General features: G+C 35.4%; 1 protein-coding gene and 1 long non-coding RNA gene across 2 annotated transcripts; both read right to left on the minus strand.

The window, feature by feature from the left end:
- Positions 1-3,993: 3,993 nt before the first annotated feature.
- LOC114822652 (uncharacterized) lies at positions 3,994-5,722 on the minus strand. The gene is made up of 3 exons (XR_003770789.2): positions 5,516-5,722; positions 5,219-5,295; positions 3,994-4,359 (listed from the first exon to the last, which is right to left on the minus strand). It is a non-coding gene; the product is annotated as an uncharacterized lncRNA (long non-coding RNA).
- Positions 5,723-8,199: 2,477 nt separating this feature from the next.
- Positions 8,200-10,153, minus strand: LOC103436060 (putative UPF0481 protein At3g02645). Its single transcript, XM_029097505.2, has one exon. The coding sequence runs from the start codon at positions 10,057-10,059 to the stop codon at positions 8,359-8,361; it is 1,701 nt and encodes a 566-aa protein (XP_028953338.2). The 5' UTR covers positions 10,060-10,153; the 3' UTR covers positions 8,200-8,358.
- Between the last annotated feature and the right edge of the window lie 5,300 nt (positions 10,154-15,453).

A 15,453-nucleotide genomic window follows, 5' to 3' on the forward strand; every position in this document is an offset into this window, starting at 1 on the left:
TCATTAGTGACCTTTAAGAGTGTTTTTGAATTTATCAATTGGGAATGCGTTTTCCTCATGCTTTAATTGTTTACTATATGAAATGTGTCTTTTACCTTGCTCATGACATAGATCTGAGTTGGCTACGGCATGTCTTCATTATATCAAATTCTAATCCTTCTAAGTAATTGGTGTTAGCAAGAGTAGAGAGGATGTAGAGTGATGAGCATGAGAGATTTTTCAGTGTGTTAGAAACACGGTCCGGTACGTCAAGTGTAATAATACAATTAATTGGAAACTTGAAAAAGAAAATTTAAACAATTGCGTTATAACATTTAGTGTACCGAATCATATTTCTAGCACAATGAAAATTTTCTTTATAAGTAAGAATAAGTTAAATCAAAAGTTTGACACCCTTAAATATAACGAAAAATATGTAATAATTCATCTATTGGTGACAGGGAGTTATATGTTTGTTATTCCCACTTGGTGCAAGTAGGATTAATGTAGTGTGAGAATCATAATCATTGGGCTCCATTTCACGTGTAGAAGCCCTGTGGGATGATAGTGCCATGTTGGCCTTTAAAGAAAGGAATAAAAAAAATGAGAATTCGTTGTGGAATCCACAACATATTGAATTTCAACGATCCGAATCGTTTATTTTTTAAGTTGTACCTCATAAATCATCCTTGCAAAATATTAGCCAAATCAGAAATATTTAAGATATTTAATTGAGTTCAAAGAAATGAACAAATACTTTGTTATACAAGAAACAATGAAATTTGATGTTGATAATTAAATAGACAAATGATTGTCACTCAGTACTACGGTCTGTTGGTATTCCTCTTAACTTGGAAGTGACAGGTCTTAGGTTCGAATCTCGTGAATGGCGAATTCGATACCAAATTAGGCTGCCCATTGTATGACATTTAGTACTACAATATAATTGTAATTTTTTTCACATGTAATTGAGAGGTTTTCAGTTTGATTTTCATTAAAGAAAAATTCGAATCACATTATTACTAGTTTATTGTGAGGCTAACACATGTCTTCTCTCTTATTATAGATAATATCGTTCGTTAAAAGAAAATAATTAATTAATTCTTGTTCCGTCTAAAAAACAGACAACAGACTAACTCTGATCTAATGATAAATCTTTTACCAGTATTTAAAAGAAGTTAATTTGATGTGTAAAAGTAAACTAACTCTGAATCTAACGATAACTCTTTCATCGGTATTTGAAAGTTTCAAGTTCAATTTCAATCCCTAGTGATTAAAAAATAAAGTAAAATCCTAATTGATGCGGTCGATTTTTTATACGTATGCCAACAATTATTACGCAACTATCACGTTATGTGTCACATTAGTTAGGTTTTAATTTTTTTTTTTTTAAAAGGAGACAATTTGTGACAAGCCACGGTTATCCACCATTTCCGGGTCGGAGATGCTATAAGGAATTTCACCCTTGCCCATTGCTACGGTCAAGCAGACTCACAAACTCGGAGCATCAAACCCAAGACTTTCCATATTTTTTTGTTTGTTTATTGAAAAGCCACATTCCACTTTAATTCTAAAATGTTGAGATAATAGTTAGTGTATGTCATATTACTCATTTTTTTACCCTAAATTCATCCACCATATGAAAAAATGTGTCACGTTAGTCATTTATAAAATGTTGAGATAATAGTTTGTGTACATCACATTACTCTTTTTGCTTTACAAACGATAAGATAATTACATCTATACTACAGAGAGATGCAAATTCGAACTTCAATGTAGATGATAAAGTATACTGCTTTAGTCAACTTGGCTAAACTCATATTTATTTGGATTATATTACTCTTAATATTTTATAATTGTGGCGTGGAGGGCTTACATTTCATAATATTAGCATAAACCCTATCCTAACTTAATAATTCGTTAACTGGAATCGAATTACATCAGCATAGACAAAAGAGGACAACCATATTGGTTCCTTCCCTAGCCGTGAATAATGGTTAGTTTAATAATTCTTTTGGAAGATTTGAGTTTAATAACTAAACACAAAGATAGAAGATAAGTATGCCAAGAAAAAACACATCCGTTATAGCCAAATTCTTTGCCAACTCTCTTTTTCCATGAAGTTCCATGTTTGCAATTCGAATTACTTTTATAGGTAGCTCAAGTTTGCAATTTTAATTATGATCTTCTTGTAAACAAAGTATGACACTGTGCTTGGTATTAACACACAATCCAACTCACCATAACAGTTTTCTGTTTACTTTGTGCAACTAATTTTGTCTTAGAGTAATTAGTTATACTTGATTAGATGCTGATTATGATTAGCAGGTGTATATATACACAGTTGTAAATATTCTTTCAATTAATGAAAATAGCACAATTCATAACTCATCATATGGTATCAACCGCCATTGCTTAACAGCCTCTTCATGATCCTCTCCATCTCTTCATGATTCTCACTGACCTTCACTTCTCGATCGATTTTCTTTGCGTCTCTCTTCATGATTTTCTTCAATTCTTGATCGATTTTTCGTCTCTTTGATCTTTAATCTTTGTTTTTCTCTACTTCTCCGATGACATCTTCGGATTCTTCTCCAGCGAATCCTAACATTCTTGCCCCCAATTCATCTTCGATGAACCCTAACCCTAATTCTCCAATTTCATCTATTTCTTCAATTATAATCCAAAACATTAGTTGTATGGTTCCCATGAAGCTCAAACGAGACAATTATCTCATCTGGAAGACGTTCTTTGCTCCAATTTTTCGTCGTTACAAGCTTACTGGAATTCTTGATGACACTGAGGTATGTCCACCTCCATATCTTCTTGACGGTTCTGGACAACACCGGTGTTCCGAATCCAGCCTTTGAAACTTGGTATGAGAAGGATCAAAACATCCTCATTTGGTTGAATTCCACTATCTCTAAAGAGATCATACGTTTCACTGTCGGTGTATCATCTTCTCACGAACTATGGATCAATCTTGAACAATGCTTCAGTGGAGTCTCTGTTGCGCACATTCACCAACTCCACACTTGCCTTCACTCAGTTCAGAAAGGTGTCTTTCATTCTCTGAATACATTCAACAAATCAAGAGTATCTCGGATGCTTTAATGGTTATTGGCGCGCCAATTTCTGATCATGACCTTATTGCTGTTACGCTCAATGGTCTCTCTGATGAGTACAAGTCATTTATTGATTCTATCATGATGTGAATTTCCTCCACAACTCTTGATGAACTTCATGGCTTATTGATCAACAAAGAACTTTTCATGAGTCAAAAGAAAAAAATATGTTGTTCCTTCTATTTCAGAACCTTTTCATGCTTATGCTGCTCAGTCTCAGCGTTCTTAGGCTCCGATTCTTCCAACGCCTCAATTCAATGCCTTTCCCCAAACTTTTGATGCTCCATACTCCAACTACAATTCTTCTAAGAATTATCAAGGCAGCAATCGTGGTCATAACCACAGCAATAATCGTGGCAAACAATCGTAGTTTCAACAATTATTGTGGGTCTGTGTCACACCCCAAAACTTGAGATGTGAGATTAAGTAAAATAAATAGAACAAAGTGGCCGTTTAAGGATGCAAAACAAATTTCATCTTAAGATTATGTCGACGAAAAGTTAAATCCCCCAATTTCCATAAAGTTAAACTACAAAAGTCAATTTAAAGAAATAGAGTTAAAGGTCTCATGGTAATACAAACTACAAAAGCGACCTAAACCGTAAAATTCACCGAAAATAGCTCGTTCAACCAAAATGCGTGAAAATTTCCAGATCCAATGTTAACCCACGAAACTAAGTTGTGTCAAAATTTCATTGATTTTCGAGTTCGGGAAGTATAGGAAAATGTTAAAACTAAAACAGGCATGCTGCTGTTTTCCTGTAAGAACAATTTCAGCAGCTCCAAATTACTCTGCAAACAAAACTATCTATATTCCAAATCTGAATTTTTGCAACATTCCACTTAGGTAATAGATACACACCCACAGTTTTAAACATAACCAAGTTCATAGTGGTTCTTCAAGAGCCATTCATAAAACCTTACAGATTAAAATAAGTTCACAAAAGACCTTTAGGTCTTCTAACAAGAAAACATTTTCAGGCTATTTGAGGAAAATGTACATGAGCAAAACTATACAAGCCAAAAGACAAGTAGTTATATATACATGATTTTCATAGCCCAGGTAAGTAGAATCTCCAACCCACCGAGGTCGACATCATTTTAGTCTACTACGCCACAAAAGGATCATTTACAAACAAAAACTAACTATACAAACACTTTGGCAGCTCACCCAAAAGAAGTGTACGCCTGGACTCCCGTCAACTAACCCACATTAGAGCTGCCACTTGAAAATCAGCTAGTCGACTCTACACACCTGAAAGTACATGTGTAGAAAAACGGGGTGAGCATAAAATGCCCAGTAGGGGTAAGTCCGTAGTCATTTAAAATCTCTAGTGCATGCCGAAAGTAATAAAAGTGATTCAAAACAGTTTATTTTCACCACCACGTAATCCAACAATTTAAAAATTTATGGAAAGTAACATATGACAGAAAAACCAAAGGTTTCGGAGCATTAGCAGCTTGATAACAACGGTACAACACACAAGTTCAAAAATCACTTCTTTTGTCATAAGGATAACAAAGCCATTATCATTTAAAGAATCACTAGCACACCAAATCACAAAGATCTTCTTTTATCCCAAACAAGTGACAAGCAGATTGGAAAGAACCGTAATATACCTGGCCAATACACATATCACATGTATTTATCACTTTCATAACTCATTCTCACAGCCCCCACACATGGAGCTTTCCCCGGGGAACCTTGGGTCATTGTGCCCATAATCAAACAACTTCACGGGTCATTGTGCCCATTCATACATTTCTCAACATTCTCAACTGCACAGGTATTACACTATTTTTCATCTACTTTCACAATTTGAACATTCGTATTGAGATGCTTCAATATTTGGTATTGAGTAAAATAAGAGGCATGCACATCAAAACAAAATCTTGAAAAAACTCATTTCAATCACTTTAAACTCACCAAAGTTGTAGTAACGGAATTTGAATCATTTAGATCAAACCATAGTGCAATATTTTCTCCACTTCTTTTACATAATCGAAAAAGAAAACATTTTAAGTAAGCTTAAAAAATGTTCAAATGCCATCAATCCTTAATCAAGTAAAAATGAAAAACCAAAATATTTTATTTTTGATTAAAACTCCCCTACCTCAACACAATTTCTTGATATTCAACTTCCATGGTGTTCGTCGACTTGTGTCGTCCCCTTGTCCTTCTCTTCCTTATCTATAAACAAGAAAAATCATTACGCACCACTTATACAAATATCTAACAACATACCCTAATTCAAGGTTAATTGGGGACTTAAATCAAACACTTGGTGCTCAACTCTAAAACTATAACATGAACTATGATACCTTCATGTTCTTTTACTCCGACCCAAACTAATTCATGGGTTAACAAACCAAAAAAAATCAAATAGATCCCAAAGGTAAGAAATAGATACCTTAAATGGAGACAAAGGAAAGATCCTCACTTGTTCTAATCTTCACAAGCAAAGAAAATTAAACTCCTCTTCCTTAGATTTCCTTTTTGACAAGTGAAGAGCTAAAAGGGGTAAACCCCTTTCATTATTTTTGGCTGGAGGGAAGGCAGGAAGGGAACATAGGGATTTCTAGAACCCATCCCTTTTTTTTATATCCCAAACGTCAACTTTACCTCCTTTTTTTTTTCTTTATATATATATATATATATATATATTTTTTTTTTCCAATGGCCAAAGGCCAATTGATCTAACCTCAAATAATGCAAAACAATTTTTGCTAACAAAGACCACAAGCAATTCACTCTTAATCCCCACTTAAAATTTTCGGGATATTACAATCTGGCAATTTTCGAGGCACCTCTTACAATCCAAGTCGTTCTTCAGGAGGATCAAATCGATAGTACTTTGGTGGCCGAGTTCCCTATCAAATATGTCACTCTTAGGATCATGAAGCAATTGACTACTTCAAACGCATGAATCATGCCTTTGCTGGAAAAATTCCACCAGCTAAATTAGCAAGGATGCGTGCTTATACCATTGCTAAATCTTCTTGTCCTACCTGGATTTTGGACTCTGGAGCTACCTCACGTATCACAAATGATATCTCTTCCATTCATTCTCATATGCCTTATCAAGGTGAAGACAAGGTTTATATCGGTGATGATCAAGGTATGCCCATTCACCACACTGGTACTTCTGTTCTTAAAACTCCAACTGCGGCATTTAAGTTGAACAATGTTCTTCATGTTCCTCATATGAAGTTTAATCTTCTTTCTGCATATCAAATTTTAAAGGATAATTACTGTCAATTAATCCTTGATTCTGATGGTTCTACAATCAAGGACCGTTCTACAGGGAATATGCTTTTTTAGGGGCCAGTTAGCTCTGGTTTTTATCTCGTCCAAGGTACTTCTCATGCTTCTGTCTGTGCTCCAGCATCTACATCGTCCTATGCAAAAATTAGTACTCCAACTTCATTACAACTTTGGCATAAGAGGCTTGGACATCCCTCTTCTACAATTTTCAGGAAGATATTAACTAGAAATAAGCTTGCTTACACTGGCTAACAGTCTGTATGTTTCTTTTGTCAAGATTATGCCATTGGAAAAAATCATAAGCTACCATTTTCTGTAAGCACTAGTAGTACTACTCACAGTCTAGAACTTGTTCACTGTGATGTTTAGGGCCCTGCTTCTATATCCTCTATTAGTGGATATAAATTCTATGTTTTATTTGTTAATGAGTTTACCAAATGTAATTGGTTGTTTCCTTTGAAGTCAAAATCTGAGGTCTTCTCCATATTTGTACATTTCAAATCATATGTTGAAAAGTTGACTAGAAACAAAATCAAGATTCTGCGATCTGATTATTAATGAAATTTGTAATTCTCGTCATTTTCTATTTTATTTATCCAGCGTCCAAACAATGAAATTTCAACTTACAAAATTTTAAAAACTAGTGTAAATTATAAACTCCCGTTATTTATAATTTTATGAAAATTTAAAACTATCAATCCATACAAAGTGAGAATTTTCTCAAAAGCTCCTGTAGTTTCCATTTTCTTAATTTCGAACATTTCCCCTCTAATCCTCTACCCTACAAAGTAATCTGAATCACTAGCCAAGACCAAAAGAGTTTTGACTTTTGGAGCATTGAATTCAGTTAGAATTGGAAGAGAGTGCTGGTTGGAGAGAAGACATGTTTATGTTGTACTTTTGATTAATCCTGCCATGAAATTTGTAATTCTCGTCATTTTCTATTTTATTTATCCAACATCCAAACAATAAATTTCAACTTACAAAATTTTAAAAACTAGTGTAAATTATAAACTCCCGTTATTTATAATTCTATGAAAATTAAAAACTATCAATCCATATAAAGTGAGAATTTTCTCAAAAGCCCCTATAGTTTCCATTTTCTTAATCTTGAACATTTCCCCTCCAATCCTCTACCCTACAAAGGAATCTGAATCACTAGCCAAAACCAAAAGAGTTTTGACTTTTGGGGACATTGAATGCAATTTGATTTGGAGAGAAGGCATGTTTATGTTGTACTTTCCATTAATCCTGCCATGGAAGAACTTTAACCGAATGTTTATGATATTAAACAAAACAATGGGGGTAAATGCGTTTTCCTCATGCTTAATTTAATTGTGCTTATCCTTTCAAAAATAAAAAATTATCTTTCACCATGCGTAATTGTGCATTGACCCATTCGACGTTTACTAATACCTACCGGCTGCCACCAACCAATATTGTTTTCTTTCTAATTAATCCTACTAGTGTTCCACATGTTGCTTCAAGAACCCTGTGGGAATGGGATGAAAGTTCCATGCTACTATTTCTCCACTGTAATTATTCAATATTCATATGATTTTGTATGATAAAAATGGGCCCTTTGTTTCCCTCGTTTTTGTATCCCGACTTGTTGCGTGGGTAAACTATGAACATTTTTTGTGTATTTTTTTTTGGTTTTTGGAATGGAGAAGCATGAGATTACGGTAGACTTTTTATTTACGAGTGAAAAAGAATATTGCAAAACTGTTGTACTGAATGAGAATAGTTATTTCATATCTTTTGTTTTTTTTTATATGAAAGAAAAATGTGAAAGAGAGAATGGTGGGAGAAAACTTGGAAGAATTTAAATTAGTATAATTGTTGTTTCATCTTTATTATGTAAATATTGTTTTACTGCAAGAATAATATAAGAAAACTGATGACATGGTTGGTGTCTTGAGAAAGAGGTTGGCAATCTCTCTTGGAGTTTTATCTTTAAATTTTGCTACTTGACATTCCACCTAGATTTCACTTAGTAGTAGTGTTAGTGTTGATGTGAAATATGCGACCGCAGCTATAAACTGAGCAAAACGCTTGCAATGCCATCAATAGCAAGAGAAAAACGGCAGCCAGCAAAGCAAGAATTGGCCAGCCACCAACCACATAAACCTTGAAAAATTTTGCCATTTTAACCTTCCATCTACCGTTGTAATACTTGTTCACATCTTCAATCGCCTGGTCCAAGAATGGCACTTTCGTCAACCGAATCGACTTGCTCATACCATTAAATAGATTGGCCACTTCTTCATCACTCTTCAAATGGTTCAGAATTATACCTTTTTCTCTAAGCAGCTTTGCGTCCTCCTCCGTGTCTATAATCCCGTTCATCATTTCTGTGTAGCGTGTAAAAACCAACTGCCCTGATGCATTTGATGCTTCATAAGCTACCAAGTTTCTCAGGATCACCTCTGTGTTCACATCTAAGCTAGTTGCGGGGAGGTAAAGTGTGACTGTTTTGGGATCAAAGGAGACAGATGAAATGCAACCATTTGTTGGCACAAAACGGACCCCGGATTTCATAAGATCGGACACAGAAGGGATTGTAATCTCCTCTACCAATGGAGGTCTGTTGACGGAACTCTCATTTTCGGGTTTGATTTCTTCTTTGTCTTGGGAGGAGAATAAATAAGCAACAGGTTGTTTCAAAAGTGCAAATCCAGGAAGGCTGGAGAGGATTGTCCAAGGCAATTTAAATATCACTTTAATAGGTCCGGAAACAAGTATTTTTTTAAGAAGACGTACGGGGCCTTTGCTTAGTTTCGACAGCAGCTTCCATACTTCCTCAAGAAATTGTTTAACGTAATTCGGGCTCTTCGTAGATTTTGACTCCTTGTCTTCGTCTGTGCCTTCACCTTGATCCTCAGCTTCTACAAACTCAGCTTCTACAATTTCAGAGGGCTGGCGTTCTAGTATGGGGGTGATCATTTGGTACAAAAAGTCTAGCAAGTGAGCACATTCTGAGACTTTGATCTTTGGTAGGTCCTCATCCTTCATCTTGAATAGTGAAAGCTCTTTGCACAATCCCATCAACATCGAAAGCAGCATCTCGTCGGCGGTTTCCAACGATTGGAATCGAAACTCCGACATTTTTCTCAACACAAATAGTGGGATTTGGTTCTCAAGCATTACCAAGTCCCTTAGAATTGAATGGTGTGCTGAGTTCCTGCCTGAATAGTCAACCAAGCGTGACATCTTTGAGGAAACTCTTGTTAATATCTTCCCTTCTTTGGCTCCATAAACTTGGAGAATCTCTAGCAAGAACGATGCATCAATCGCCATCATCCACCCTAGTGTCTCACCATTGAAATTCAGGTACTTGTGGTAGCAACCACGAATCCGGGGCTCCAAATTTATCAATTGGTCAACAAGATTTTGGAACTTAAGGCACTGGAGATTCTTTTGTGTTCTTTTAGCTGCAGCCACTTTGTACCTCTCCATCTCGTAGAGCTCCGGACGCAAATAATGGTAAGGACCAATTGCAACTTCTTGTGGGGTGTAGGAATCAGGATCACTGGCCAAAAGGGTTTTCGGTACATTGAAAACGGAAACAGGGATTTCGCTGTCATCATCGAGCTCTTCCTCGAGTGTTTTTCGGATTTGAATAACCCATTGGAACTCGTTGAAGTTCGAACTGGATTTGGACGAGAAAGTTTGTTGGAGAGAAGACATGTTTATGGTGTTGTTCTAGCTTTTTTAGGATCATAAACTTTTTTGGTGGGTTGAATGACAGTTTCTGATCAGATTGTGAGGAAGTACTCATATTAAATATTGTCATTAGGGACCTTTAAGAGTGGTTTTGAATTTATCAATTGTGAATGCGTTTTCCTTATGCTTTAATTGTTTAAGGTGTGAAATGTGTCTTTCACCTTGGTCATGACATAGATCCGAGTTGGCTACGGCATGCATGTCTTCATTATATTGAATTCTCATCCTTCTTAGTAATTGGTGTTAGCAAGAGCGGAGAGGATGTGGAAACACAGTTCGGTATGCTATGTATAATAATATAATTAGTTGGAAACTTGAAGAAAATAAATTTAAACAATTACGTTATAACATTTGGTGTACCGGATCGTGTTTCTGAGATACTGACAAAATTTCTCAATGAATAAGAATAAACTAGGTCAAAAATTCGAAACCCTAAATGTAACGAAAAATAAGTAATAATTCGTCTATTGGTGACAGGGAGTTGTATGTCTGTTATTCCCACTTGGTGCAAGTAGGATTAATGTAGTGTGAGAATCATAATCATTGGGCTCCATTTCACGTGTAGAAGACCTGTGGGATGACAGTGCCATGTTACATTTTCTGCATGGGTTTTGGATATATATATATATATATATATATATATATATACACACTGCAGTTTTCTTTTCGTCAACTTCAAAACAAGGTTAAGTCTTCAAAAACGACTATTTATAAACATGTTTAATTAATTGACGCGGTTGCCACTTAATACTACGATATAATAGTATTTTTCTTTATTTATAATTAAATGGCCTTATATTCGATTTTTGCCAAACTTCACGTAGCGCACCTTTTTCCAAACTTCACGTGAAAACTTTATAGCCGTGTCATAGTGTGCATCATGTTAACGCTCCAAATTTTAACGAGTTGGCAACTTGCTAAAGAGCATGGCTAGTAATATATGACAATATGACTAGTTTAATGTTTTTTTTTTCACCACTTGAGAAATTTTTCGAACATTAATGAAATTTATAATTCTCGTCATTTTCTATTTTATTTATCCAAAGTTCAAACAATGAAATTTCAACTTACAAAATTTTAAAAACTAGTGTAAATTATAAATTCCTGTTATTTATAATTCTATGAAAATTAAAAACTATCAATCCATACAAAGCGAGAATTTTCTCAAAAGCTCCTATAGTTTCCATTTTCTTGATCTCGAACATTTCCCCTCTAATCCTCTACTCTACATAGTAATCTGAATCACTAGCCAAAACCAAAAGAGTTTTGACTTTTGGAGACATCGAATTCAATTAGACTTGGAAGAGAGTGCTGGTTGGAGAGAAGACATGCTTATGTTGCACTTTAGATTAATCCTGCCATGAGGAACTTTAACTGAATGTTTTTGATATTAAACAAAACAATGGTGGTGCATGCGTTTTCCTCATGCTTAATTTAATTGTTCTTGTCCTTTTAAAAGTCAAAAATTGTCACCATCCGTTTGACGTTTACTTAAACCTACTGGTTGCCACCAACCAATATTGTTTTCTTTCTAATTAATCCTACTAGTGTTTCACATGTTGCTTCAAGAACCGTGTGGGAAGGGGATGAAAGTTCCGTGAACTATTTCTCCACTGTAGTTATTCAATATTCATATGATTTTGTATGATTAAAATAGGCCCTTTGTTTCCGGACTTGTACGTGTGTAAACTGTGAACATTTTTGGTTTTTGGAATGAAGAATGTACAATTATTTATACATGTGTTAGATTATGGTGAGCTTTTTACTTACAGGTGAAGAAGAATATCACAAAACGGTGAAGGGTGGAAGAAAAGTTGGAAGAACTTAAATTTGGATAATTATCGTTTCATCTTTATTACGTAAACATTGTTTTTTTAACAAACTTTATTATTTACACTACGGGGTTGGGGTATAGGCTAAGCCTCATAATGGGCTAGCAATAATATAGTTCAAATTTGCATTTGGCGAAAATTGAATCTAAGACCTCTCACTTACAAATGAAGAAAAATAGTACTAGACTGTAATACTAAGTAGCATTATGTATATATTGTTTTATTGCAAGGATAATATAAGGAAATTGGTGACATGGTTGGTGTTTTGTGAAAGAGGTTGACAATCTCTCTTGGAGTTTCATCATACCGACCTCATTTAGCAACTCGAACTATACAGACTAGTTCAGTCGAATAGAATAAATAATCGTTATATAATACTGATTAAATTAATCGGTGATTTAGTGCAGTATCAAATTAAATATCGACTATTCGTACTACGTTTGGTACCCTACAGAATAAGTACTACTGCTAATATTTTTTTATAAAAAAAAATTTCCATATTAGTTTTAAGAAAAAATTTGATAATAAAATAATTTAAAAAATGGAAAAATAATGATAGAATAATGCACAAAGGTCTCTGCCCTTAATTTGTTGTTCATCTTCTGCACAAAAACCAATTTCGTTTTTCTGCAGACAACACGGATCAGTTATGGGTGTGTTTTCACGGCGAATCGAGGCTCTGCGAAGGTGCGGCTTTCAAGCAGAGACGACGGTCCAGCAACGTCGGCGAGGATTGACAGAGCTTCTGGCTCTTGAAGTTTTCTGGGAATCGTTGAGATTTTGCTCCAGATTCCGGCTAAAGGGCGGCCGCAGGTCATCAGGTTTAAGATCCTGTCAAGGAAATTGATTTATCGTTGAGAACCACGGGTGGGTCGTCGCAAATTGAGCCAAGAGTATGAATTTAGCCAGGAAGCTTCGTCGTCCAACCCTAATTAACTTCACAGAAGTTTATAGAAACAGAGAGAAGAAGAAGAAGAACGACGGTTGAACGACGAGAACAGGAATGAGTCTTGCGAACGATGCGAGTGAGAGAAACGTGACGACGGAGGGACATAAAGAGCGGGAGAGGGAGAGTTGTTTCATACCCGACTAATAATCCTTAGGTTTTGGGGTGGATAAATTAGCAGGAGAGCACACCATAAACTATGGTATATGATCATCATATACCTAATTAATTGACATGTATTCCGTTTAATTCTAGTTAACTTTAGTTTTTCAATTTTAAAAAAAAATTAACCAAAATTAAATGAAATGACACGTATCAATTGATTAGATGTATAGTGAGCATACAGCATAATTTATAGTGATGAGTAAAAATGCTCCCAATTAGTAGGTGTGTGCGGTATAAAACATGTGAGGTCAGTACAATTAATCCGGATGCTATTTAGTACGAAGTTGTGCTAAACACTCGGTCCGTATTATTTATCCCATCCAATCCCTTATTTATTGCTTTTCTCAAAATTTATGCTTTGATTCTTGTTGGGTTTTGTGTATTTTTGTTTCTGTTTGTTGGTTTACTATATAGGATTAATTCATTAACTTGGTTTTCGGAATTATTGTTCTGCCTAAATTTCTGTCATCTGTGAGTTATGGCTTGCTGTTTGAATTTCTGATTCCTTTTTGAGCATTTGAATTGGTTTTATTTGTGTTTCTGATTTGTTCTGCAACTGGGTTCGTTTCCGTTTGCATTTTCGGGGCAGGCCGTGATGGTTTTCGGGGTTAGTTATGGGGTTTTGAGCTTGTAAAGTTTCACTACACCGCTGACGTTATTGCTAAATAGTACTTAAGCCATTGGTTCAATCTCTTTTGGTGTTTTGCTTAATATACATTGTTGGTCAATTTTCAAACAATTTGAGCTTCTGGGGTTTTAGTGGATGTATGTCTAACAAGGAAAATAGGTTCTCTTTGTAATGCCACAAGGCCTATATGTTCTCTTTGTTCTATCACCGTTACATAGTAGTTTTCTCGTCTGACTTTTCTTTTCTGTGAATAACAAGTCCAACTCGTAAACACTTTAGACGGTGGAAAATTGGCATTCTTTGTTTTGAAATTCCTCCTTTTCCCCTTTCTTGAGTTAACTTGAGAAGTTTTTTGTTTGAATACCTCAGTATTTAGAAACTGACCAAATATTTTTTGGAAATGCTTTCTTCACAGTTTCGGATAGTTATGTTGCCTTATGAAATAAGTTCGTATTGGCTTTTTTTACTATAACATTTTGTGGTTTGCATTGTGCTTGGATGGTAGTTCTGGAGCTGTTCATTTTTTTGTGCCTTTTGCTTTTGTTTAACTGATGTAACTCAACGGTTTGCATAGTTTTTGTCGAAGAGTATATCAAGCATACAATTCATGAGTGATTAAGTTTCTGCCAAATAAATATGAAAACGATGGACTGAAATATTCTGGGATTGTTCTGGGAAGCCAGGCTCCCAGTGGTTGTTTGCCTCTTGAGAAGTGTTTAAATATTATTGAATGGTGCCGTGTCTATGAATTATCAGCAGTACAGAACCTTAGGAGACATAACACGGACAAAGATGAGACCTTTAGACGAGACTGAGACCACGAGTGTTTGAAAAGCTGTTCAAGTTTACAGGCAACAACCTCAAAAACATTGTCGAGAACCCTTCTCATGAAGGCCCAAACCCTGGTTCAGGTAGTTACTGCTTTCGCCTCCACAAGAACAGAGTTTACCATGGTAGCGAGTCACTAGTAAAGCGTGCTACAAATATAGCTCGGACCCAGTTAGTCTCTCTTGGTACCTGTATCGGTAGGTTCACTCATGGTGGCAAGTTCCATTTAACTGTTCAATGTCTGAGTGTATTGGCATCAAATGCTAATTAAACACAAGGTCTGGCTCAAACCTACATCTGAGATGTCGTTCTTGTATGGAAACCATGTTTTGAAAGGTGGTTTGGGGAGGATTACGGAGAATATTGTGCCCGGTGATGGGATGGTTTTTGCATTTTAAAAGGTTTGAGGTTTTCACTTTCGTGCCGACCATAGAATAGCACCGATGGTATCAAGGCGGCACGTGCCTTACTGTATGTTTGTTCTCTGCTCCACACAATGACAAACACTAGGTGGCTCTGATCGGGTACGAATTGAGATTTCTCTGAACTTTTGCGTCCAAAAGTCAAAAAAAAAGAGAAATGATAAGCAAAATCTCAAAAATAAAACTTTTTATGAATTATGCTTCATTTTATGTTTTTAGCACAATTTTCATGCTAACAGTAATAAACATTGTGCTAAATGACATAGAGTTCATCCAAAGTCCAACTTACAAAGTGTTAGACTCTCTTAGCATTTCTCTTCAAGGATTAAGAGACTCTAATTACTTATTTTATAGTATGTGACCCCATTAGTCTATTCCAGTGGTCTTTAGACTTGGAACACAGAAATCCAAAGAAAATCTCAGTTCATCCAATACAATTTGATACAATTTGGAGATTTGCAAGTAGTTAAGAGATTTAAACGAATTTCTCTAGTAAGAATTTGACCTTGTGTTTGAGATAAATGACGGACCTTGAAC

Source organism: Malus domestica, chromosome 17 (assembly GCF_042453785.1).
Source record: "Malus domestica chromosome 17, GDT2T_hap1".
In the NCBI taxonomy this organism is placed as follows: domain Eukaryota; kingdom Viridiplantae; phylum Streptophyta; class Magnoliopsida; order Rosales; family Rosaceae; genus Malus; species Malus domestica.